Genomic DNA, 24,488 nt, shown 5'->3' with positions numbered 1-24,488 from the left:
AGATAGATAGATAGATAGATAGATAGATAGATAGATAGATAGATATGTTTTTACTGTAATTGTTTAACGTTTCTTTTATCACCTTTCATCCACCCTTTTTTCATGTTTCTCCCCCTCCCTCATGTTGCATGCCAGCCTCCAATTGCGCACATACATCTACATACATAATTCAGCCGCTTCAATGGTTTTGACGCGCAAACTCCGCCCGTGGGCTGTCCCTCGCGAGGCATTAGGCTATATTAAAGCAAGAGTAGCGTGTCTCGGGAGACATATCTGTGTTCTGCAGCTCCACACCGAGGTTCAGGGTGCCTGCAGATCCACCTGCTTTGCAGATTAGCTGAAGCACAAACTCTGATTTTTCTTCTTTTTTGATTCAGGGGAATGAAACTTGAAGTTTTTTCCGCGCACCACTTTGCCCAGAAGCCACTGGAGCTCTGCATGGAGCCAGACGGGGGGATTCCCTCTCCTCTGTCCGGGGATGAGCTCGGCTCAGACGGAGACTGCGTGGCCAACAGCCCGGCACCTGTCACTCAAGGCAGCGAGAGCGGCAAAGGGAAGCCTTACACCCGCAGACCAAAGCCTCCCTATTCCTACATTGCCCTCATCGCAATGGCCATCCGGGAGTCCAGCAGCGGCCGTCTGACTTTGGCAGAGATCAACGACTACCTGATGAAGAAGTTCCCGTTTTTCCGAGGCAGCTACACCGGCTGGAGGAACTCCGTGCGTCACAACTTGTCACTCAACGACTGCTTCCTCAAAGTTCTCCGGGACCCGTCCAGGCCCTGGGGGAAAGACAACTACTGGATGCTGAACCCGCACAGCGAATACACCTTCGCTGATGGGGTCTTCCGGCGCAGAAGGAAGCGCATCGCCAAGAGGGGCCCCAAGGAGCAGGAGAGTCCGGACATGCCGAGTGAAGACACCCGGCTCCCGGGCGCAGAGGAGAGAGTGGGCGCCAAGTTCACCAGCTCCTTCGCTATTGACAGCATCCTCAGCACGCCGTTCAAAAGGAGAGAGGAGCGCCACCCTGACACACAGAAGCCCACCCCACAGATGTACTGGCCCTCAAGGGCCCACACGTTGCCATACGCTCTGAACTATCCGGTCCATCATCCATATCTGTCTGAGGCGGCGTACAGCAGCACAGAGCCCTGCAGGGATCCCTACCTGCATGCGACGGCGGCGGGCAGAGTCGCACCTGAAGCAGCCTTCAAGGTGCCTAGCAGAGCCCGAGGCTTCCACATAGACTCCCTGCTGTCATAAAAAAATACAAAAAACAAACTGCAGCTCGATGGATGTTCTCCACATCCAGCGCTTCACTTATTTAACTGTGCGGGACTCATTGTGACCAAACTACTGTAGTGTCGAAAGCAAACGCTTGTGTTGTCAAAACAGATCTAACTGTGTGGTGACAACCTAAAAATAGTGTCATCAGATTGTTCCTGTCTGTGTGTGTGAATGTGTGTGTGAGTGCGTGCGTCCGCGCGCGTCCGTGCGCGCTAGCTGTGTTTGTCTTTATGTATCCACGGTTCCTTGGTCATTTCTTTTTTTTCCTTATAATATAAATCTGTCACTTTATTTATATATATATATTTTTTGTTTTGTATGAACTGCTGTAATGTATAATATGTATAATATATTAAATATTGACGAAGCTGCATTGCATTTATGCGGCTCCACAAGAAAAGGCATGGAAACATGAAATGGTTTTCCTGAGACTGATTGACTGGATGGTTAATTGATAGATAGATAGATGCATGCTTGATATTTTTGTGAATAAAAACGTGACAAAAATGGGATCATGCTCTTTGATGACTTTTCATTTAAAAAAATCAAAGGGAATTGTGTTGGGGAATATAGAAATAGAAACAAGTGCAGATGAGGTAGGGAAGAAAACACCTGCTGCAGGATCGCATCATGTGGAGCTTTAATGATGCTGGAAATCCAGCTTCATAACATTGATAACTTTTACATTTTTTGCACAATTTAGTGTTTTCTAGGAGAAAGGGAAAACTGAGAAAAACACACATAAACAGGAGGGCATTAAATATTGAAACAAAAAGTGAATATAACAAAGAAACGGCTTAAATATGACATTACTCTGCACACCGCACATTGAGGCCATAATGCATCAAAAATATCTATGCGCTGTTTATCACAAACATACACACGCACACACACATGCACACACACACCCCACACACACATAAACACAATAAAACTAGATGTTTGTTATTCTGCACAACGCATTTGAAACAAACATTTTTGGCTTTCAGGGCTACAACAAATGATCTGTCTGAGACAAGAAGTCTGCAACCTTAAAAGAAGTAGCTTAAACATGAGGACTGCATGAGGATGTTTTAATTAAATTATTACTGCTGTTGCTATTATTTTGTTATGATAGAACATCATTTAAGAGTTAATTATAATGTGATCAAATTATAGTTAATTTACCCCCATAAAAATGCTGCAGACACTGCGGAATGTGTCTTAGTCAGTGTGAGTGGATTTTTTATTTTTTTCAAATGGGGAAAATGTCATGTTTATTTGATTCTGCTCAGAAATGTAGAAAACTATCGACGTCTACGTCCCCGCAGCTTGTTAAGAGTTTCTGTCCGGAGGGTCTTCAATTGCTCTCCACGGTCCTGAAACGGACTCCCGACTCCGCAGCCAACAGAGGGACATAGAAAAGCAAAACAAACAACTTCCAAGAAGCGTGCTTCTTAGAAATAACTCAGGTCTTAAAATAGAAAAAGAAAAAAGAAAAAAACTCTTCGCCACTGTGTATGGGCATGAACAATCACTAAATTACAAATCGATTCCTCCTGATTGTCCCCATGCCGTCATCTGAAAAACAACTAAGGCCAATTCATATTCACTCACATACAAAATCAAAACTGGCCAAATTAAGTTGAAACCATTCAATGTTTGCAATCTTTGTTTGTTTGTTTATTTTGGTTTGTTTGTTTTTTCTCGAATAACAGTGTTACGTTTTCGATTTAATGTGATATGAACTAAAACGGAACTGAATCAAATTAAAATGACGCCCTGAGGACATTTCATTTAATTATTTAAGACACAATTTTTAAAAATTAAAGCATCGGAATTTTAGCACCAAGAAAGAATACAAATCAATGTGCTATTACTGAGTCAACCTCTCCTAAATGAAATACTAAATGAATCAAAACTGGATTTTTGAAGCATTTAAATTTTTTTTTTTTTAAATGGCCTGGATCAGGCCTATTCGGTTTTGGGTTGTTTCATTTACTGTAAAGCATAAATGAGGACGGCAAACGTTAATGTCATAAATTGCACAATATCTTTGATGTTCACATGGGCGCTTTGGTCAACAATTGTGACGTAATATATATGAAGATACTAACTGCTGATTTTATCCACCACAACATGAACCTTTTGAAGGAGCCGTGCACTGAACAGATGAGAGCAGGAGGAGGAGGAGAAGTGCACCAGGTGACAGGTGAGACTCGTCTCTGTTTGCAGGGACAATGCTGCAACCTGGAGGTGAAACTCCGGAACAACACACCTGTCTAAGGTGCGGTCACGTGACTCCAGGCTTTCACAGCATCTCACGTGATTGGAATTGTTTACCGCACAGTTAATGCGCATGCTTCGAATTTTGCGTAGCTGCTACGCCTCCGAGTGGACTGAACATGAGGCCTAAGTCGGGCTGCAAATGAGAGGCACAGAACGACTGAAACTGAACTATGAGGCCGGCACAATGTTAGGAAGTCCAAACAGTCTGTCACTCCGGCCAGCGTGAACCGTGGCTGACCCCCCACAGTCCCGCAGAGGCAGCTCCAAAGCTCCCGGCACCGCCGCAGGAAGCACAAGCAGAGAGGCAGGACAAAAGCACTGTAGCCAAACAAATATTACACTACGCCACAAGGCAGTGCATATTTCTTTTTCATGTGCTAAATTTCCCTTAATATCTCCTTATTATGTTTATACATAATATAATAAAAAACAAATTACAGCATGCACTGCCTTGTGGGCCATAGTGTAATATTTGTTTGGCTACAGTGCTTTTGTCCTGCCTCTCTTGTTATATATATATATATATATATATATATATATATATATATATATATATATATATATATATATATATATATATATATATATATATATATATATATATATAAACAAATAGAAGCTTTCCTTCTGATGCTATTGTGTTCATTTGGGTCTTCGGCCACGTTTCTATATTTTATGGCAAGAACGCTCCATCACCAAAAACCTCTGCAGAGTTGTGGCCGCTGATCGCTGGGATATTTCCGACAGACCAAATTAGAGCCGAGCTGAAGCTGCGGTCCGTAAAAAGCGGCCGGATCAGCGTCTTCAAAGCGAACCCCCAGAACAAAGATTGCCTCTGCAAACCGAGGCATCCTGATCTCAGCGGGGGTCATAAGTTTTTTTGATGTCACAGGAAATTTCTGGAGCCGTAACTGGTGCGTGTGTATGTGCGAGTGTGTCATTGTGAGAAACAGATTTTTATCCACACGCACAACCTTTTGTTTTGTAAAGTGCAAAGGTTGATGCAGCGGCTGTGCTTGGAGCCATCTAAAATTTTAAAAGGGTACGTAAACGAACATGTGAGGGCAAGAAATTAATCTGAAATTACGTATAGTTTATATGTAGAGTTCTGATCATTTCTGCTTTGATAATAATAATAAACCCCACTTTGTCTATTTTATGAAAGTGATGCACAGCTATTGAAGTTTCTGATGTTTCTGTGCTCCTCACCGCTTCGTTGAAGAGCGGATGTTGATATTACCTTTATGGGATAGAGAACTCCATCATGTCGGACAAATCTGTGTATGATGTCTCCATAGGGGCGGAAACTGTCGACGCCCGCTCGCCTAATTTCGCTTTTCTCTCTCTAATGAACGCGGGGCCCCTGGGACCAGCTCCGGCCCTGGGGCGGTAAGCTGACACTGGCGCGCTGTGTGTGGTATCCAGGGCCGGGCTTGATGGAAAAAGCCTGCTTCCACTCATGTCAAAGTCATTTACTCAGAGCAAACCCCCCACCCCGACCCCTTGCTTACACGCACGGTAAAGACCACCACCTCCATCTCTCACACTCCTCGCCCCTCTGCTAGTCCGGCACCGGCACAGTTTGTTTTTGTTATACTCTGGGCCATTTTGGGAGGAAATTATGAGCAAAATAATACAAATACCACAGAGCAAGGCATTCTTCATAAATGGGGACGGATTGCATGAAGAGCTGTAAATTCGGGGCACATTGGATTTGTAGAGATGTTGTGGCTGGGAGTCATTTTTGTGGCTCAAATTGCGTCATTTAAAAAGGAGGGGGGAAGTGTTGTTCGTTTTTTTTTTTTTTTTCCCCTTGTTCGGAAGGCGTGTGGCGCTGTTGATTGGGATGTCTGGGGGAGGTTTGATAGATCGCTTATTTGCGTGTAGTCCAGACTCGAGGAGAAGAGGTGGGAGGGAAGAAAGAAGACAAGGAGAGGAGAGAATGTGGGGCGCTAACGGAGCTCAGAACCGTGAGTGGACTCGGGCCAGTTCTGGTTTGGGTGTGGGAGGGGTTTTGGAGAGGATGTTTTCGTCACAGAGAGTGAAGTTGAAGAGAAAGGGTGGGGGGCTCCCGCAGAGGGAAGAAAGATTTATGAAATGATAGGTGGTCGGTATTTGTTTGTCTCGACTCTTGCGTGCAATAAGACCCAGGGTTTTTTGGCTTCCTCCTTAAGGAGGTCGATGGCCACCCGGCGCGTCACACAGCGCCACTTAGCGCCGGTGTGACACCCAGCGGAGCCCTGGACACTCAGTCTCCAGTGGATACCGAGCTCCCCCCACTCTCCCTTCCTCTTCCTCTCTCTGTCAGTGCGTAGCCGCCGTGCGTTCTGCATGCGTCAAAGGAGCACCGTGCGTAACGGGAGAGTCGTGCGTAACTGGAGACAGATTTCTCTCCATTTTGCGCTCAGATTTTGGGGACCACTGGTGGTGCAGCGCTTACTGGCCGCTGGAGCTTTGCATATTTTTTGCTCCTGAGTCTCTTTCTCCCTCCCTCTCTCTTTTATCTACGCCAGCTGTACGTCAGTGCTGACATGACAACCGAGACCACTCAGCAGCAGCTGGACCCTCCGCCTCCTCTGAGATCCAGCCCGGCGTCCGGCGTCTTGCACCCCGCTATGCTGAGCCCACAGGCCGCCACGGAAAGCGCTTCTGCGGGCGCAAAGGGAAAGAAGAGCAGCTCGGGTCTGAGGCGACCAGAGAAGCCTCCATACTCCTACATCGCTCTTATCGTCATGGCAATACAAAGCTCGCCGACCAAACGTCTGACCCTCAGCGAGATCTACCAGTTCCTACAGGCTCGCTTCCCGTTCTTCAGAGGTTCATATCAGGGCTGGAAGAACTCAGTCCGACATAATTTGTCACTGAACGAGTGCTTCATCAAGCTGCCCAAAGGACTAGGCCGGCCCGGGAAAGGCCACTACTGGACCATCGATCCGGGCAGCGAGTTCATGTTCGAAGAGGGTTCGTTTCGGCGCAGACCAAGAGGCTTCAGGAGGAAATGCCAAGCCTTGAAGCCCATGTACCGGATGATGAACGGCATCGGCTTCGGCACCTCGATTCTCCCGCAGAGCTTCGACTTCCAGGCTCCATCCGCCACCCTTGCCTGTCACAGCAACAGCTACAACCTGGACATGATGAGCAATTCGATGGCTGGAGGATACGACGGTCTGAGTGGAGGCCACCATGTCCCCCACATGTCCCCAAGCCCCGGATCTACGTACATGGCGAGCTGCCCCGTCCCTCCGAGCGGGGAGTATGGGCCGGACAGCAGCAGCAGCCCAGTCCCGTCCTCTCCGGCTATGGCCAGTGCACTGGACGGCCATTCCCCGTACGCCTCAACATCCGCGCATTGGGCTTCCTCCGGCGGCTCCCCCTACATCAAACAGCAGTCCCTGGCCTCCAGCAGCCCGGCGTCGTCCGCTTTACACTCAGGCATGTCGCCCTATTCTCTGGAGCAGAGTTACCTCCACCAGAATGGCAGGGACAGCCACTCAGCTGACATATCAGGTACCAACACCAGCTCATGACTGAAACTGATGAAACTCATATCAGTCAGGGTTTTCTACCCTGACTGATATGAGCCAGTCAGGGTAGAAAACAAATTGAATAGCCTATCTTTCTTTTAAACCTCTCATTTAAATATTATTTGCTGGAGAAACTGTAAAGATGTTCATTCCACTCCCCCCATAAATATGACTGTTCAAATATAACGAACCACAGTAATTCACATTTAGGTGTGTATTATAAAATATGTTTCTATCTTTTTTTTTCTTTTTTCTTTTAAAGGGATTTTGTCTATTTAAGATAATATATTTGTAATTCAGAGTAATTAAATTTAGTTTCCCCATATTAGTTTTCATTTTAATTGGTTTTAGAATCTGGTTTCGAGTTTGAAGCAACATAATAATATTAGCGTTAAAGTTTTTATTGGGTGGTTAAAAGTTGATTTAATTACACTCCCAACAAACGTCCATGAACATGCAGAGGTCTTATAATAAAGTAGAAGAGTACGCTTTTAATAATAATTAGGTTTTTTAATTTAGAAAAAATAACCATCAGCATTAGCGTTTGCATCATGTACATTTTGCATAATTATTGAACAACCGTCCATTTGTTTGTAAATGTTATAATACATAAAGCACTTTTTTGCGTCTCTGAGTAAAACTTTACTGAAGTCTGGGGATTTCACGGGGGCGAGCCAAACGCGCCGGAGCCCAGAAGGGGTCTCAGAGGTTAACCAAACAAAGCCTGTGCAGGTCGGACCACACCGCCGGTGGATATAAACTGCAGCGCATCCGCGTTGCTCCACTTTGCGCATAGACTGAGTGGAGGATGCGAGCTGCAGGGTTAACGGTGCTGTCAGTCACAGGCTGCTGTGTTGTGTGTGCAGAAGGGCGCAGAGCAGCGAGCTGTGGCCCGCAGGAGAAAGGCTGCTGTCCTCTCCTGAAAAACGCTCACATCTGGAGTCCTTATGACCCCCGACGAAGTCTCCGCATTTAATTTTATTATTTTTTTCTGTTTCTGGAAGCTCACGTTCAAATTCCAAATTCACTTTCAGCAGATCAGGTCTAAAAACGGAAGTATGTTTTGTGAACGTTATGGGAACCGGACACTAACATATATTACCTCAATCATATTTGAATCAAAAAATCTAAATAAACATAGTTTGTTGTGTTAATGAGCTGCCTTCGAAAATATAGTTTTTGTTTATTGTTTTATTTTATTTTTTATTTTAGAAAAAATCCATTTTATTTCGAACCTTTAATTTTAAAATATACATTTTTCTAACTTTAAATGGAAATTAAGACAATATTTGGTGAGTTTATAGGGTATGTCTACTTTCTATTCAGCATAACTTATAAAAAAAGGCCTTTTGCCTAATTTGAAAGATACAATCTCAGTAGTAATAATAACAGTTGGCACGGTATTTCCTGCTTCATAATCATGTTTGTACCACATCCTACCCGTATGATACACTTTTTTCAGTCATTCGTCTTACAATATGAGGCAATATCAGATTTTTAATAAAAGTTACAGCTATGCAAATATTCCCTAACTGATTCAAAAATGTTAATTAAGTCATAAAAATACAAATACTCTTGCATGATGGGAGACCTCAATAAAACCAGATAAACAAAGGTATTACTGCAAGCGCTGTTAAAACAAACTTGTTAAAAAAAAAACCCAATCTTTCTAACTTCATAAAGTAAAATTACAATTACTATTATTATTATTATTATTATTATTATTATTATTATTATTATTATTATTATTATTATTATTATTATTATTATTATTATTATTATTATCTGGATCAGGTGTTTTTTGTTTATCGGTTTTGTATTCATTTCGAATTTTAGAAACATTTTCTGCGCGTTTCAAACAAAAACAATAACTTCTAAAATGTTATTTGTGCAAAGAACACTAAAGCTGATGTTTTTTTTTTTTTTTTTATGAGGACAGCATATTTAAAACTCTGCACCGTGTCTCTCTCCACAGTGGGCATTCCGCGCTACCAGAGCCACTCCTCGGTGTGCGACAGGAAGGACTTTGTGTTGAACTTTAACGGCATCTCGTCCTTCCACCCCTCGGCCAGCGGATCCTACTATCACCACCACCACCACCACCCGCAGAGCGTGTGTCAGGACATCAAACCGTGCGTGATGTGAGCTCGGACTCCCCGCAGAGGGAGGCAGGGAGGAGCGCCGACGGTCACAGTGAAACTGCAGCTCCGTCACATCTGAAGAAACAGACGCAAAGCGAGCGGACATGTCGATTTTTGAAGGATTCGTGGACGCGCCCGCGTCCACTTTCACATGTTTGTCTTTTGAGTGCAACGTAAATATATCTATTTCTGTTGGACTTCAGGAGAAAATGCATTGAAGGAAACGAATGAAGAAACCCCAGAGGCCTCTTTAATAAAAAAAAAACCACTTCTCCTTAATGAACCCTGACGAGCTTTCTTCCTCCAAAGAAGCCTCAGAAACACCGACTGTTAATGCGTTTGCCCTTGTAACACGCGCAAACTACTTATAACCCATGTAACTGTTTTTGTTGTTGTTTTTACATTATTTGTATAAGTACACACACGACGCTTTAGACTTCCATGAACTGCAACAAATCTTGCACTTATTGTATAACCATTGTCAACTTTTTTTTTTTTGACTTTGTAAAAGGTATCAATAAAGCTGATATATATTTTAGGATTTATGCCCATGTCATTGCAAACTCAGGAGTGACAACAGAGATGAGCCTCCAAAACAGAGCAGAAAGTATAATCACACACTGGCAGCAGAGACTCGTTCTTCTTCAAGACAGGGCGGATAATTAATGTGGGTCAGTCGTGTTCAAACCAGGCAAAGATTCGTTGTAAAGAAATGATTTTCCGTCTAAACGCCGCAATGACCGGGTTCAAAGGCGAAGGGTGAAAGTACGTTTGACATCTACTGTCGATTAAATGCCTTGAAAAATTCGTCGGAATTGATCGAATGAGCTAATCAACATCAATTATGTTCAACCTGGACAGGACGAACATTCTTCAATTGATACAATTAAAAATAGATCAAATATCCCTTAGACATGGCGGTTTACCATCTAAGTTTTTTCTCCACACATAATGTTAAATTTAACTTATTTCATAATCATAATCTTTATGGCAATTTAAATATTATGCCCTTTGGTTTTGACCACAGGACAGGTTTATTTACATGACCATTCAGACACAAAATAACTCAAAATGCTTTACTTGAAACTAAAGGGACACACATTTATATTAAAAACAAGGATTTTCTCTAACGTGACAAGTCAAGAAGAAATATAAAACAAGCAGTGAGATTATGAAAATGAACAGAAAAAAGTAAATGAAATCAAATAAATGGTGACCTTTATGGGATTGCTGCAGGAAGCAGTCACGTTCAGCTCTGATTTAGGAGACACAGCAGACGGTTGAGGTTTTCAATGAATTTGTCTGAGAGCTGAGAAGCAGAAAAACTAAATGCAGGCTCTCCAACGATAGATCTGTTTTTATTGTTGTGTTTAACAAGAGTTTTCTTTTGTTTCTTTTTTTTCCCAGCACATCCTGGTTGTCATTTTGTTTTCCTAAAAAGAGAAAGATTTTTTGAATGTACCAACAACATTCTTCAGATCCTTTTCTTTTTTCTTCTTTTTTTTTGCATGTGATGCATATTTCTTAAATATTTGCATTTTTTTAAGCTAGACAATGGCATTTTCTTTAGGATTATAATCTATTAGTATTTTTTTTTAAATATTTGCTCCTGTAATCACAAATCAGTTGTTTCAATGTAAAGTGTAAGATAAAGTTGAACTATTTTATATTTTAAGGCCTATGGACAGAATTTGTCCTTCTAAAATCTTCCTACATTATACTTTTCTTTATTCCATCTTTCGATTGAGTTCCAGGATTTTCCTGAAAATATTAACATTTCAGCAAATACTCGCTAATATATGTGGAGCGACTGAATCTGAGCACTGCCTCTGAAATCCTCTTTGACAAGTTATTTTTGTGTTTAATGCACATTTCTTATTTTTTGTAAAACATATTTTAATTCAGAAGTAAGATGGTACTGTTTTTCTTCTCCAAACATAAAATAATTTAATCAAAAATAATACTGAGATTTCAACTACTTGGATATAAAAGACGTTTTAGTTGCAAACATTTTCAGTGATTTAACTTTTGCAGTATTGCAGTATTTCTAATTGTCGGTGCATAAGTAATAGTAATGACCCAGCAAAAACAGACATCTTATCTAATAAACAAATGTGTAAAAACAGAGAAAATGAAGCAGTAATTTAAAAATACAAAATATCAACATCAACGTCTTTTGAGGTTGAGAATAAATTATTTTATATTGGTGAAATTTTTAAGTTTAAAACTGATTTGTTTAGGTTACCATATAAGTGTAAAATAATTTCTAAAGTAAGTTCCACTTCATAAATACATTTTCCAGAGCAAAACAAGTACAGGAGTGAGTTTTTAACAGAAAACTGAATAAATATAAAAATGTACAAAAAGTTTGATCACCTACAAGCTTTACTTTGCTACTTCTTCATGTCAAGAAGAACTTTTGCACTTTTTTCTAAGTCGACCCTTTAAGCACAAAGACTGATGCAGTGAGTGAAACTCAGGAGGCCAAACCTCTTTTAGAATTAAAGTCTAAAAGGACTTTTTTTAAAATCAAATTTAGGGATCATTACGTGACTGTCACCACCAGGCTGTTTTGCACAACTGACAATCTCCATGTTGACCATCCAGGGCTGTCAACATCCAGACGCCACATAAACAACTGAGCCATCCGAGTCTTTGGTAATGTAAGGACGTGGTATTTCCAGCGGGCAGTAAACAGATGAGACTGACACAGAGCTGCTTCGTCACACAAACACAAAGCAGACGTGGCTTTTACTCTGGGTTTGCTGCATCACATCTCTAACACAGGTATGCAGATGGTTTACAGGCTGCAGATCTAAATTCAGCCACTGGCGTCTTCAGCTTCTTGCTACATGTGAGAAAAAATTATTTTGCGCTTACCTCACTGTTTATCTGTCAAGTTAAACTTCTTCCAACCAGGAAAAACATAACACTAAGGATGAGTCGGTATAAGACGTTTGAAAAAAGTAAACTATAAAAAGCAATGAAAAGCTGCAGGTAAACTTGTATTTGGAATGGGATGGGATGGAATTGTCAGGGTAAAAATTTGTGCAAAATCCAAAATATAAAGTAATAAAGTTTCGTACCAGTCTGTGTTTCAAACACAGACTGGTACAATTCAGGACACTTTTGTTTAGAATGTTGTGTTGACTTGGTAAAAATCAAATTTCAGCAAATTACATGTCTAAGAGAACGAAAACCTGAATTATAATTATTATATTACGTTTCTGTGGATTTTATCCAATAACTCTCTGGCACAGAGGTAACACACACTACTGTAGATTATGGACTTCTGTGAAGATGATTCCCTTCAATAAACAAGACTACACTGCCATCTAGTGGCCACAACCAACATCATATCAAGTTGAAAGAAACTCATACAGCAAAGCCAGTTGCATTTAGTGTAGATTGAAACAAATGTTTGTTACTGTAAACATCTAAAAGCAAAGGGAAATAATTGAAATCATTATATCTCATCCATTTATTTGTGACTTACTATTTGACATGATTCACTGATATAAATCAAGCCCTTCCAGCAAGACAAGATCAAACAAAATGTAAAAAGTTTGCATATATATAAAAACATATTTATTCACAATATTGCAACTTAAAGCATCAAATTTAAGCACTATCTATGAAAATAAAGCTACAATTTTGTACAAAGTAAGCTTTTAAATGTTTTTTCACCTATATACATTTTGTGCATGTTTCACAGGAAAAAGTAAGTAAATTTATTACGATAAAACAAACAGACTAACTAACTATTGAACCACACCCTTAACACTGACCTGACTATGGTTCCATCTGTTGAGAACCATGGTGGAATTTCTTCCAACCAGGAATAACGTCCTGGTTTTTGTCAGAGGTTTGATTTTTGTCTATGGTCTGACATCAGAGGCCATTTGTTCGAATGTGAGAGGAGGTTTTTCTGAGATCTGAGGACGTGTCAAAATGTACATGATCTTTTGATTCAGTTTCAGGATTCTAAAAGTTCATTTGTTCCAAGCAGTCATAATGGATTTCCTGAACCTCAATTAAAGTTCAGCTGTCAAATAGTTCATTCAATTTTCAACTGAATAATTCTCCAAAAACACAAGACGGATACTGATTATGAAACTTCCAGGAGACCACCAGCAAATCCAGTTTTCTCCATTTTTACTTGGACTAGGCTTGCCGAACTTGTTTTCAAGAGCTAGTTTTCTGCCTGTTTCAGATGTTTTCCTCCTCCAACACATCTGATTCAAATGTTATTACGTTTTTCAGATACCTGTAGATGCACTATTCGTATGATTTGGTTGTGTTTAACCAGCGCAAGCTCTAAGATGTGTAGGACAGACACATTCTGATATTGGCCACCAATGGCCTGGACTAAACAGTAAGACTGGCAGACAGAATTATTTAGTTGAAAAATACAAAAGGGATGTTTGGTACAAAAATGGCATTAGCTTTTACTGGTAAAACGTCAAACTCAAAGTTAAAAATGGAGGGCGCATTATGATTCTTTGAGGTTTCTTTTTGTGTCAATGGAACATTTGTTGATAAGATGGAAAAATGTGAACAGTGCTAAATACCATCACACATTTTCAATAGCGTTTAAGTATTTTGTAGAAAGCTGAAAATGGCGAAAGAATGTATATTTTATTATCACAGTAATCCCACGCATACCTCAAAAACAGTAACAACAACAAAATTATTTGATGACAGAATACACTTTTAGTCTGGCCCAGCTGGGGTCCACAGCTAAATTTGAAAGAAAATATGCATAGTCACCAGCAGAGGGCGCTAGACACTCGGTTACGTCATAATCTGAGGTATTTGGAGAACAAGTCTCCCTCTAAAGACTGAATGCCGAAACTGAATAACGAGATGGTTCAGCAAAGCATTAAGGGTGTGTATTTTTATGCAACCAGGGTAATGCAGTTTCTTGGTTTGTTTGTTTATGGCTTGCTTGATAAATACATGAATATCTGGTGGAGAAGACTTACATTGTTTGTCATAGTTTCACATTTGTAATGACTATATATTTATAAGATCTTTTTTCTTTGATGAATTGAGGAGCAGGTTATTTCCCAGTTACAAGTGGTTCACCTCTTCTGTGTAAACAGACTCATCAACCTTGAAATGAACCCAAAATTGTGCTGTTTTTTTGTTTGTTTGTTGTTTTTTTTTTGTTTGTTTTTACAATTTTACAATGGCATAACTGTGATTGGTAAAGGTTCAGTCTGTTACTGTGATTGGTAAAGGTTCAGTCTGTTACTGTGATTGGTAAAGGTTCAGTCTGTTACTGTGATTGGTAAAGGTTCAGTCTGTTACTGTGATTGGTAAAGGTTCAGTCTGTTATTGTGATTGGTAAAGGTTCAGACTGTTACTGTGATTGGTAAAGGTTCAGACTGTTACTGTGATTGGTAAAGGTTCAGACTGTTACTGTGATTGGTAAAGGTTCAGTCTGTTACTGTGATTGGTAAAGGTTCAGTCTGTTACTGTGATTGGTAAAGGTTCAGTCCATAACTGTGATTGGTAAAGGTTCAGTCCATAACTGTGATTGGTAAAGGTTCAGACTGTTACTGTGATTGGTAAAGGTTCAGTCTGTTACTGTGATTGGTAAAGGTTCAGTCTGTTACTGTGATTGGTAAAGGTTCAGACTGTTACTGTGATTGGTAAAGGTTCAGTCCATAACTGTGATTGGTAAAGGTTCAGACTGTTACTGTGATTGGTAAAGGTTCAGTCTGTTACTGTGATTGGTAAAAGGTTCAGACTGTTACTGTGATTGGTAAAGGTTCAGTCTGTTACTGTGATTGGTAAAGGTTCAGTCTGTTACTGTGATTGGTAAAGGTTCAGACTGTTACTGTGATTGGTAAAGGTTCAGTCTGTTACTGTGATTGGTAAAGGTTCAGTCTGTTACTGTGATTGGTAAAGGTTCAGTCTGTTACTGTGATTGGTAAAGGTTCAGACTGTTACTGTGATTGGTAAAGGTTCAGTCTGTTACTGTGATTGGTAAAGGTTCAGTCCATTACTGTGATTGGTAAAGGTTCAGACTGTTACTGTGATTGGTAAAGGTTCAGACTGTTACTGTGATTGGTAAAGGTTCAGTCTGTTACTGTGATTGGTAAAGGTTCAGTCCATTACTGTGATTGGTAAAGGTTCAGACTGTTACTGTGATTGGTAAAGGTTCAGACTGTTACTGTGATTGGTAAAGGTTCAGACTGTTACTGTGATTGTTAAAGGTTCAGTCTGTTACTGTGATTGGTAAAGGTTCAGTCTGTTACTGTGATTGTTAAAGGTTCAGTCTGTTACTGTGATTGGTAAAGGTTCAGTCTGTTACTGTGATTGGTAAAGGTTCAGACTGTTACTGTGATTGGTAAAGGTTCAGTCTGTTACTGTGATTGGTAAAGGTTCAGTCCATTACTGTGATTGGTAAAGGTTCAGACTGTTACTGTGATTGGTAAAGGTTCAGACTGTTACTGTGATTGGTAAAGGTTCTGTTACTGTGATTGGTAAAGGTTCAGTCCGTTACTGTGATTGGTAAAGGTTCAGACTGTTACTGTGATTGGTACAGGTTCAGACTGTTACTGTGATTGGTAAAGGTTCAGACTGTTACTGTGATTGTTAAAGGTTCAGTCTGTTACTGTGATTGGTAAAGGTTCAGTCTGTTACTGTGATTGGTAAAGGTTCAGTCTGTTACTGTGATTGGTAAAGGTTCAGACTGTTACTGTGATTGGTAAAGGTTCAGTCTGTTACTGTGATTGGTAAAGGTTCAGTCATGTGTGTACATTGAATGGAGAGGGGGCTCAGCATGCAGGCCTGTGGAGAGCCGGTGCTGACAGTGAGTGTGATAGATGTCAGAAAGCCCACTCTAACTCTCTGCTGTCAACCAGACAGGAAGCTCATAATCCACATGACGGAGATATGAGGACGACTCAGATTCTTTGAAAGTTTGTTTGTCATAGAAACCTCACCCCTGCTGATTTCTCTGGCGCTGTCTTCAGGGCTTGGGCTCCAAAAGTCGGGAATTAGCACCATGCAGTGGTGAAAGCAAACCACTACATGTTGCTATTCAACCATGTTGAACTTTCAATAAGTGATAGGTATTGCACCATACTCCATAGTGTATTATCATCCCTTACTTTAATATGCTGTACAGTATAATACCATAACATATTGTAGTGCACCCTACAAAACCTTACTGTTGTGTGTGCCATATCAAACTGTCTGCATTGTACTGCATGACAGTCTTGTATATAAATTGTAGCTGAAAAAATAAACCCAAATGCAGAGCAGATGACTGCTTCATACATATTTGTATTGAAAAAAATGTATAAAAACCAAGGAATTAGTGGAAATTAAACTGGAAAAGAGGCAAAGAGGAAACAAGCAGGCAACCAGGGTTGCAGGAAAATTGGCACAGAAGTATCTGGCAAGGAAATTTAAAAAAGCTGACAGGCGTTTAACCTACAGGTCTGTCTAATCAGACCTGCTCCTGAACAGGAAACTCAGAGAAGGGGACAAAGAAACAAGAAACCGAACACAAAGGAAATAAAACAGGGTGAAAGAAAACTAATACTAGATTTGAAAATCAAACCAAAACTTAAATAACCTATTTCAGAGGTAAGAGTTCATACTTGCAATAGGAGAGTGGGATGTCCTAACTTTTGTTTACAGGTAACAAAGACATCTTTGATGGTCATCTTGTCACAGTCCAGGTAAATAATTTTCTTTTACAGAGATAAAAACATTTCATCAGACGTCAACATGTGAACATTTCTGACTGAACAACTAAACATTTATAGGAATGTCCAAATTTAATTCCATGACACATTGAGAGCCTCTCCATGGTCAAAGCCGCTGCATCATTTGTAAATATTTATGGTTTCATTATCATATGTTGCTTGTCTCCAGTTACTTGACTTGTTTTATTCCAAGTACTGTTGTAAAAAATAAATAACAGAATAAAATTTGTTCTAGTTTCAGAATTGATGACTGTTTGACTGCCTTGTTGCTGAAACATGCTGCACAAATTAACTTGACTTAACTTGTCTTTAGTTCATCTATCAGCATTTGTGGTGCTTTTTATATATGCAAATGAATACAGAATGAACTGGAAGTCAGTTGAGGGCAACGTTTCTGCACTACAGTGCTTTCAGGCTCTTCAAATGCATTTGATATATTTTTGGAAAGATGTAAAATTAAAGCAGATAGAGCACATATACCAATTTTACTGAACAAAGCACAAGAGTCAAACAATTTTTATCAAATTGGATTAGCACAACAGCCTTTTGAAAATATTAAATTAGGACATATACTCATTTTTCAGAAAATACTTAGGTATCAGATGTACCATATTATGTTTTTTTTTTTTTGCTGTTGTTTTTTTTAATCAAATTCTATATCTGTTACTGCTTTTGTTCAGATCTATCTTAGTTAGTCAATTGTGGGTTCTAAGACTGAAACCTACAGACACTTTTTTATGCATATGAAGATATGAAGACAAATAGTTTTATAAATCCAAGTACCATAGTACCTCATTCTCGCAGAAGACACGCCAGATCATCTGACACATGCATAAAACAACCGTTGATGAAGTGAATCTCAAAATTCCCTGATGACTAGTTTCCAGAAAATGGAGTAGAATGTGTATTTAACTCATATCACCATGTTTCAATCGCAAAACATGGCAGTCCACCTCAACTGACAGGCCAAGCAAGCAAACCAATAATCAGACAAGTGGTTCAGACAAGCTCTTCCAATGCTAACATTGATAGAGCTTCAGTGTCATTTGCTCAGTTAGGAATCTATTGGAAGGAAAAGTACTATTCATGCACTCCATATACTTTGGTCTCATGGTGAAGCAGAGGGGAGATGAACTGACAATCATTCAAAACCTTAGGCAAACAACATCTCTGCTAAAATTAAAAATCATGATACAGAATAATATATGTCGAAACAAAATTTGAGATTATATTAAGCTATGATGAGTGAAATTTCACGTTGTAACATGTAAAAAATCTGTTGACTCATGGAGTTTTTTATCTGCCATTCCAAACTGATCAGAAGGAAACAATGAGGAAATATTTTTGTTGAAAACTAAAAATGAATTTGACTCTGGCTTAGTTCAAGAAAGCATTTGCAGAAATGCTATTAATTGACCAAGTCCCGGCCAAATAAGCCTATTTTTTTAAAGAAACACATTTAATTTGTGGCACAAAGTCCATCTTTGTAGATATTACAGCTTTTTAATAATGTTTTTGATTCAATTCAGATTTGGGAGATCTTTATCAATAATTTTAAAATAGACTCTTAGCTTTATTCTAAAGACGAAGAATAGAGAGGAAAAAAATCCAAATGGAAATAAGAATAAGATCGAGTTAATGCTTTTCGAAGGAATTCCACTAGAGGGCAGCATTACCTACAACATTTTGGGCACCTTTACATTAGCAGTTACTCATATCAAAACGCTTTACTTTGACAAAAACAAATAGGCCTGGCTGATCTGTTCATGTGATATGAATGCAAATCCATATTTTTGTATTTTACCAATTATTACAAGTGTTTATTGAGTGTTAAGCGAACTAATAAAATTGTGTCACACGCCAAGACAAAAGAAGCCAAACAGATCCTTCGAACAGGTCACTGACTAAGTGACCCATCTGGGAACATTTGCGTCTGGTCCTTATTCCAAAGCAACATTTGCCATCCAGCTGTCGGCTCTCATATATCCAGTTTGGCGTAAAAAGGAGAAAAAGTGACATTCTGAGAGGCATATCATGACCTTGAGAACAGCTTTACCTTCCCCAACCTAGTCTGAGTGGGACCACCACACAGAGAAATAATGTGCACATGAATGATTGGCAGCTATTTATTTGAAAACCAGTTTCGAAGCGCTTTCTGGGCATGCAGATCCCAGCAAAGGGGGGATCTTAGGGGCAATTCTTCTGTTTTTAATTAGGCACTTGATGCAATCAGCATTAAGTGCCTAAAAATAGCTATAACAGCTTAATTGTCATATAAATGGTAATCCAATTTATAAAATGCTTATTATATATCAAAAATCACAGGAATACTACTACTACTACCACTACTACTGGAACTAATAATAATATTTTTTTTTTTTTAAATTATCCATTGTGTATTTTTATAGTCCTACCACAGGGAGGCAGGAGTGTGTCGTTCTAATGAACGGCTATCTCAATTAAAGTGCAATTTTCTAACTTATTTTTAATGTTCCAACAAGCTCATTTTCGAAGCATGTTGATTCGATGTAATTTGCGTTTTTAGCAAAGTATCACCACGAATTAAGACTTTTTTTTTTCTCTGAAACGTCACCTGATGGAGGGATCCTAATATCAGGAACATATTGTTTTACCAGAGCTGTCACACCGAGTCAAGCTGCGCGCGGAGCAGCTGATGAGCGCTGCGGTCAGCAGGGGTCCCCGCTCTGTCTGGACCCGCTGGGGAGCGCTCACCGTGCGGTGCGGTGCGGTGCGGTGCGGGAGGAGGGGAGGAGGGGGGGACCTCACAGGTGACGGCGTTTGTTCCTACCTCCTCATCCGCCTGCTGCTGCTCCTCATGTTGCCCAGCAGACACATGCAAATCATAGAACAGACACCGACATTACAAGAACAAACAAACCAAAAATACTCAGGTGAAAATGAAATGTTTTTACTTTATATATATATATATATATATATATATATATATATATAATAATATATATATATATATATATATATATATATATGGTATATTATATGGTATATATATATATATATATATATATATATATGGTATATATGGTATATATATATACCATATATACCATATATACCATATATATATATATATATATATATATATATATATATATATAATTATATATATATATATATATATATATATCTATATATATATATATATATATGTTTAACTTTTATTTTTACTTTAAATTAAGAACTCGTATTTCTCTAAATAAAAATGCTAACAATAAACTAAGACGCATTGAGTTTAGGAAATAAATAAATAAGTCTGCTGTAATGGCAGTTTATAAAAACGTATTCTTCACACTTACATTGTTTAGATCCAGATAATTAAAAGTTAACTTAGATTTTCTAAAATGAGACTTAATCATTCATGTTTTTTTCCCCTTTTTTTGTCAAAATATTTTTTTTAAGAATTAGAATATTTTTTAAGGATGGACAATAAAAAAATATTAATCATCTGAAGTCAACAGAATGATTTAAACGGTCACACTCGGTTAACTGATCTGAATTATAAAACTATTTAAAAGATACGAAATTTTTATTTTTGTGGCCCCTACTAATGGTAAAAGATAAATAAATAGCCTTCAAGCGCACGCGTAACTTCAAATGCACATTATGAGATCAACATAACTACATTTGTTTTTGTTTTCTCTCACTGATTTACAACCATTATAAAAATGCGCAAAAAAAAAAAAAAAAAAAAAAAAAAAAGAAGCAGCTGACGGGCGTCATGCTGATTCTGAGCCATTAATCTAAAAAGACTCGTAAAGATCTCTGTTTAAATTTTTGGCCTCTAGCATACGCACAGTAAGGACAGACAACAGTCATTTTAATCATTAAAAAAGTTGCTGTTGAATAATATTTTATTTTGGTATTTATTAGTTGTATGAGTGAATTTGTACAGATCACATTCTTATGATAGACATGACAGACGGCTGCTTTTTATTTTTATTTGATCTGCTTTCTTCGGGAGTAAATCTTACAGGTCCTGATGATGAAGAGGATCAGGTCCTCTTCATGACCTGATCGCAGCTTTCCAATGAAAAACCTGTCACTCTGTCGGTACCGAGACATTTGGAGCTCATCGCCTCTCTCTCATCACACTGTGAATCTTTTGTCACCCGGCTCGACCAAATGATCTTCGTTTAACCCATAATTAGTTCCCACACACCACCCACCGGCACCGTGGGTGTGGAGGGCGGAGGCATCCTCACTTTTTTCGCTCTTGCATGTGCGTGTTGTTTATTCAGAGGCTGAACTGCAGCTGAGAGCTTCTCAGCCAGAGGACTCATTGGTCTGAGCTTATTTTGCATTACTAATCTATAACGCATGAATTCTAATTGTAGATATAATTAAAGGAGATTATTCTACTGTCGTTTAAAGGGACGAGTATGACGAAAAACTTTCCCCTTTAACTTTTACGCACCGATTTGACATCGGAATGATGGATAGAATGAAACTGCAATTTGTTTAGAGCAGTCAAGTCACAACTAGCCTATACTTGAACTCCAATTTCTTTCTGTTTTTCTTTTTTTTTTCTTCCAAAATATATAAATATTTGTAACTTTTTAGTTTTCATTCTAAGATAAATCCAGATTTAGGTCATTAAGTTAAATTTTTAGCACTCTGGGCATACCCTCAAAACATTTTAATAACTTCATTTCTGAGCTGACAGAAGAGGGAAGCAGGGAGAAGAAGGAGGAGGAAGAGGAGGAGGAGGAAGAAGGTGGGGGTAGAAACTTTTCTCGCTGTGCTCTTTTCCACAGGTTCATTTCGTCCCCCATTGGATGATGGAGCACACTGGATTCGGGGTGGAGCAGCTGGAGGAGCCAAAGGGGAAGGAAAAATGTAAGGCGTAAAGAAAAAAAAAGAAAAAAGTTCCTCGCTGTGTCAGACTCAAGCTCCTCCAGCTTTCTTAGTTTCCCAAATGCTCCGTGCTGCAGCGTGAGCTCTGTCCGCGTCACCGTGGCGAGCTGCGGCTTGAAGGACTTACATACAAAAAAAAAGAGAAACAACCAAATAGGAAGGACAGAGAACCGAAAGCGAGCAGCCTCGAGGCTGAAGTTGTGACACGTTCTGCGGGGAAGAGTTTTGGAGAGGCAGGATGCAGGCGCGCTACTCCGTCTCCAGTCCCAACTCTCTGGGAGTCGTTCCCTACATCAGCAGTGACCAGAACTACTACCGACCCGGCAGCGGGTACACCGGGATGCCTGCGCCCATGAGCATGTACTCACATGCCGCCCACGAGCAGTACCAGGCCGGCATGGCCCGCGCGTACGGACCGTACACGCCGCAGCACCAGCCGAAGGACATGGTAAAGCCTCCTTACAGCTACATCGCCCTCATCACCATGGCGATCCAGAACTCCCCGGAGAAGAAGATCACCCTGAACGGGATTTATCAGTTCATCATGGAGCGGTTCCCCTTCTATCGGGACAACAAGCAGGGCTGGCAGAACAGCATCCGGCACAACCTGTCCCTCAACGAGTGCTTTGTCAAAGTGCCCCGGGACGACAAGAAGCCCGGGAAGGGCAGCTACTGGACTCTGGACCCGGACTCCTACAATATGTTTGAGAACGGGAGCTTCCTGCGGCGCCGCAGGAGGTTCAAAAAGAAGGACGTGCAGAGGGAGAAGGATGAGCGGGACAGGCAGGGGAAGGATCCATCTGCGCGGCCCGCAGGTCGGGAGCAGGACCCGCCCGTGCAGGGCGCTCAGCCGGTGCGCATCCAGGACATTAAGACTGAGAACGGAACGTCATCGCCTCCGCAGGCCGCGTCACCCACCCTGGGCGCGGTGCCTAAAATTGAAAGCCCGGACAGCAGCAGCAGCAGCATGTCAACTGGTAGCCCGCACAGCGTCCCCTCGACCCGGTCTCTGAGCATGGAGGCAGCCGAGCACCACCACCACAGCCACAGCCAGGCCCCGGCGCAGGGCTTCAGCGTGGACAACATCATCACCTCATTGCGGGGCTCCCCGCAGGCCGAGCTCTCTCCGCCTCTCATCGCCTCCTCTCGGACAGGTATCACCCCGTCACTGTCGCTCAACTACTCCCCCAACCAGACCCCCGCTTACAGTTCCGCCACCTGCAACCAGAGCGCCATCTCCTCCAGCTCCAACGCCACCTATCACTGCAACATGCAGGCCATGAGCCTGTACGCCGGGGACCGCTCGTCCGGGGGGCCCCTGGCAACTTCCACCACGGTGGAGGAGGCTCTGCCCGACTATTGCATCACTACGACCACCGCGTCCCCTCTCGGCCAGGCGGGCCAGGAGGGCCACCACGGGCACCAGGGCCGGCTCGCGTCCTGGTACGGAGACCTGAGCCACCTGAGTCCGGCCTACCCGGCGCAGCAGCAGAACTTCCACGCTGTGCGGGAGATGTTCGAGTCCCAGCGGATCGGGCTGAACGGCTCCCCGGTGAGCGGGAATAACAGCTGTCAGATGGCCTTCCCGTCCGGCCAGTCACTCTACCGCACCTCAGGAGCGTTTGTTTATGACTGCAGCAAGTTCTGAGATCCAAAAACGTCCCCTTTAAATTAATAAGTCGAGTATATATTTGCTATATATTTTTTGGGGCTGTACTTTTACTCTCCGAGTGGACATGAGAGATTCTGAGATTTTCCTTTCTTTTGTCGTGAGCTGTGTAACATCACCGCACGTAAGTTTCCTTCCCTCTCACTTTGAGAATTGCTCCTACCACCTTTATGAATAGACTGTAAATTATAGCCTAATATAGTAATTTATTTTGGAGGAAAAGCAGGTGGTTGGATGGTGAGGACCAAACTCTTTTCCAGTTTTCTTGCTGCCTTTAAATCTGTCCCTGTTGTTGTATAGAAATTTACGGGGAAAGACTCTGTAGCCTGTACTGGCCTATTTTATTCATTCTGTAATTTGTTAAAAAAAATCTGAAGGCCTTGCAAGTTGTTTTGTTTAATAAAGTTCCGAGTATTTGAATTTAATTGGCGTGATTTATTAGCATTGTGCTGCAGAAAAGGCCGTAAAACACATTCAAAGTAAAACAAACAAACAAAAACAATTTAAACAAAGCAGTAAAACGTGTTTATAAATCGCTAAATGCAAAAAAATAATTATTTTGATCAATTTAAAATAGTTATTTTTACAGCCTGGGCAGCGAGCGTGTTAATAGAGGGGATGTTTTGCATTAATACATGTTATGTAAATACTAATTAGGGAGTTTTCTTTCAACTTTGAAGAGTGTGGGACAAAGATCCCTAACGCAGCTGTTTTTACACTAAAAGAGAATTTTCTCCGAAAACCTTCTCGCTCCGAGCCTGCACATTTCCCTCAGCGACAATCACCTCCTGTTCACCCCAACAGGAGGTGAACCCTGCAGCCGCCTCCTCCTCTTCCACCCCCGCCGCCAGCCATCGGCCTCACCTGCAGGCCGTGGATTTTCAGTGTGTGAGCGTAAACACCGGAGGTAAACAAACTCACGTGTGGCATCAGTGCCGTCTGAGCTCAGCCAGAGGCCTTGTCAGCAAAACAAATCAGT

At 40.8% G+C, this 24,488-nt stretch overlaps 3 protein-coding genes across 3 annotated transcripts; all 3 read left to right on the top strand.

Moving 5' to 3' along the window:
* Positions 1 to 283: 283 nt before the first annotated feature.
* Positions 284 to 1,799, top strand: LOC129372948 (forkhead box protein Q1-like). Its single transcript, XM_055050577.1, has one exon. The coding sequence runs from the start codon at positions 382 to 384 to the stop codon at positions 1,261 to 1,263; it is 882 nt and encodes a 293-aa protein (XP_054906552.1). The 5' UTR covers positions 284 to 381; the 3' UTR covers positions 1,264 to 1,799.
* A 3,709-nt stretch (positions 1,800 to 5,508) lies between these two features.
* Positions 5,509 to 9,723, top strand: LOC129372928 (forkhead box protein F2-like). Its single transcript, XM_055050541.1, has 3 exons — positions 5,509 to 5,525; positions 6,069 to 7,062; positions 9,055 to 9,723. The coding sequence occupies exons 2-3, from the start codon at positions 6,087 to 6,089 to the stop codon at positions 9,222 to 9,224; spliced, it is 1,146 nt and encodes a 381-aa protein (XP_054906516.1). The 5' UTR covers positions 5,509 to 5,525; positions 6,069 to 6,086; the 3' UTR covers positions 9,225 to 9,723.
* Positions 9,724 to 21,589: 11,866 nt separating this feature from the next.
* On the top strand, positions 21,590 to 23,934 carry LOC129372912 (forkhead box C1-A-like). The gene has a single exon (XM_055050504.1). The coding sequence runs from the start codon at positions 22,079 to 22,081 to the stop codon at positions 23,486 to 23,488; it is 1,410 nt and encodes a 469-aa protein (XP_054906479.1). The 5' UTR covers positions 21,590 to 22,078; the 3' UTR covers positions 23,489 to 23,934.
* The last annotated feature ends 554 nt before the right edge of the window (positions 23,935 to 24,488 follow it).

The sequence above is a fragment of the Poeciliopsis prolifica genome, unplaced genomic scaffold, assembly GCF_027474105.1.
Source record: "Poeciliopsis prolifica strain line A6 unplaced genomic scaffold, Auburn_PproV2 SCAFFOLD002, whole genome shotgun sequence".
In the NCBI taxonomy this organism is placed as follows: Eukaryota; Metazoa; Chordata; class Actinopteri; order Cyprinodontiformes; family Poeciliidae; genus Poeciliopsis; species Poeciliopsis prolifica.
The sequence above is the reverse complement of the archived record's forward strand: the minus strand, read 5'-3'. Positions and strand labels throughout refer to the sequence as shown.

What these genes read in the sequence shown, in the direction of transcription:
- LOC129372912 (XM_055050504.1), top strand. Translation starts at nt 22,079, where the DNA reads ATGCAGGCGCGCTACTCCGTCTCCAGTCCCAACTCTCTGGGAGTCGTT.
- LOC129372948 (XM_055050577.1), top strand. Translation starts at nt 382, where the DNA reads ATGAAACTTGAAGTTTTTTCCGCGCACCACTTTGCCCAGAAGCCACTG.
- LOC129372928 (XM_055050541.1), top strand. Translation starts at nt 6,087, where the DNA reads ATGACAACCGAGACCACTCAGCAGCAGCTGGACCCTCCGCCTCCTCTG. An exon ending in CCACTCAGCTGACATATCAG is followed by an intron (nt 7,063 to 9,054) that starts GTACCAACACCA and finishes CTCTCTCCACAG; the next exon opens with TGGGCATTCCGCGCTACCAG.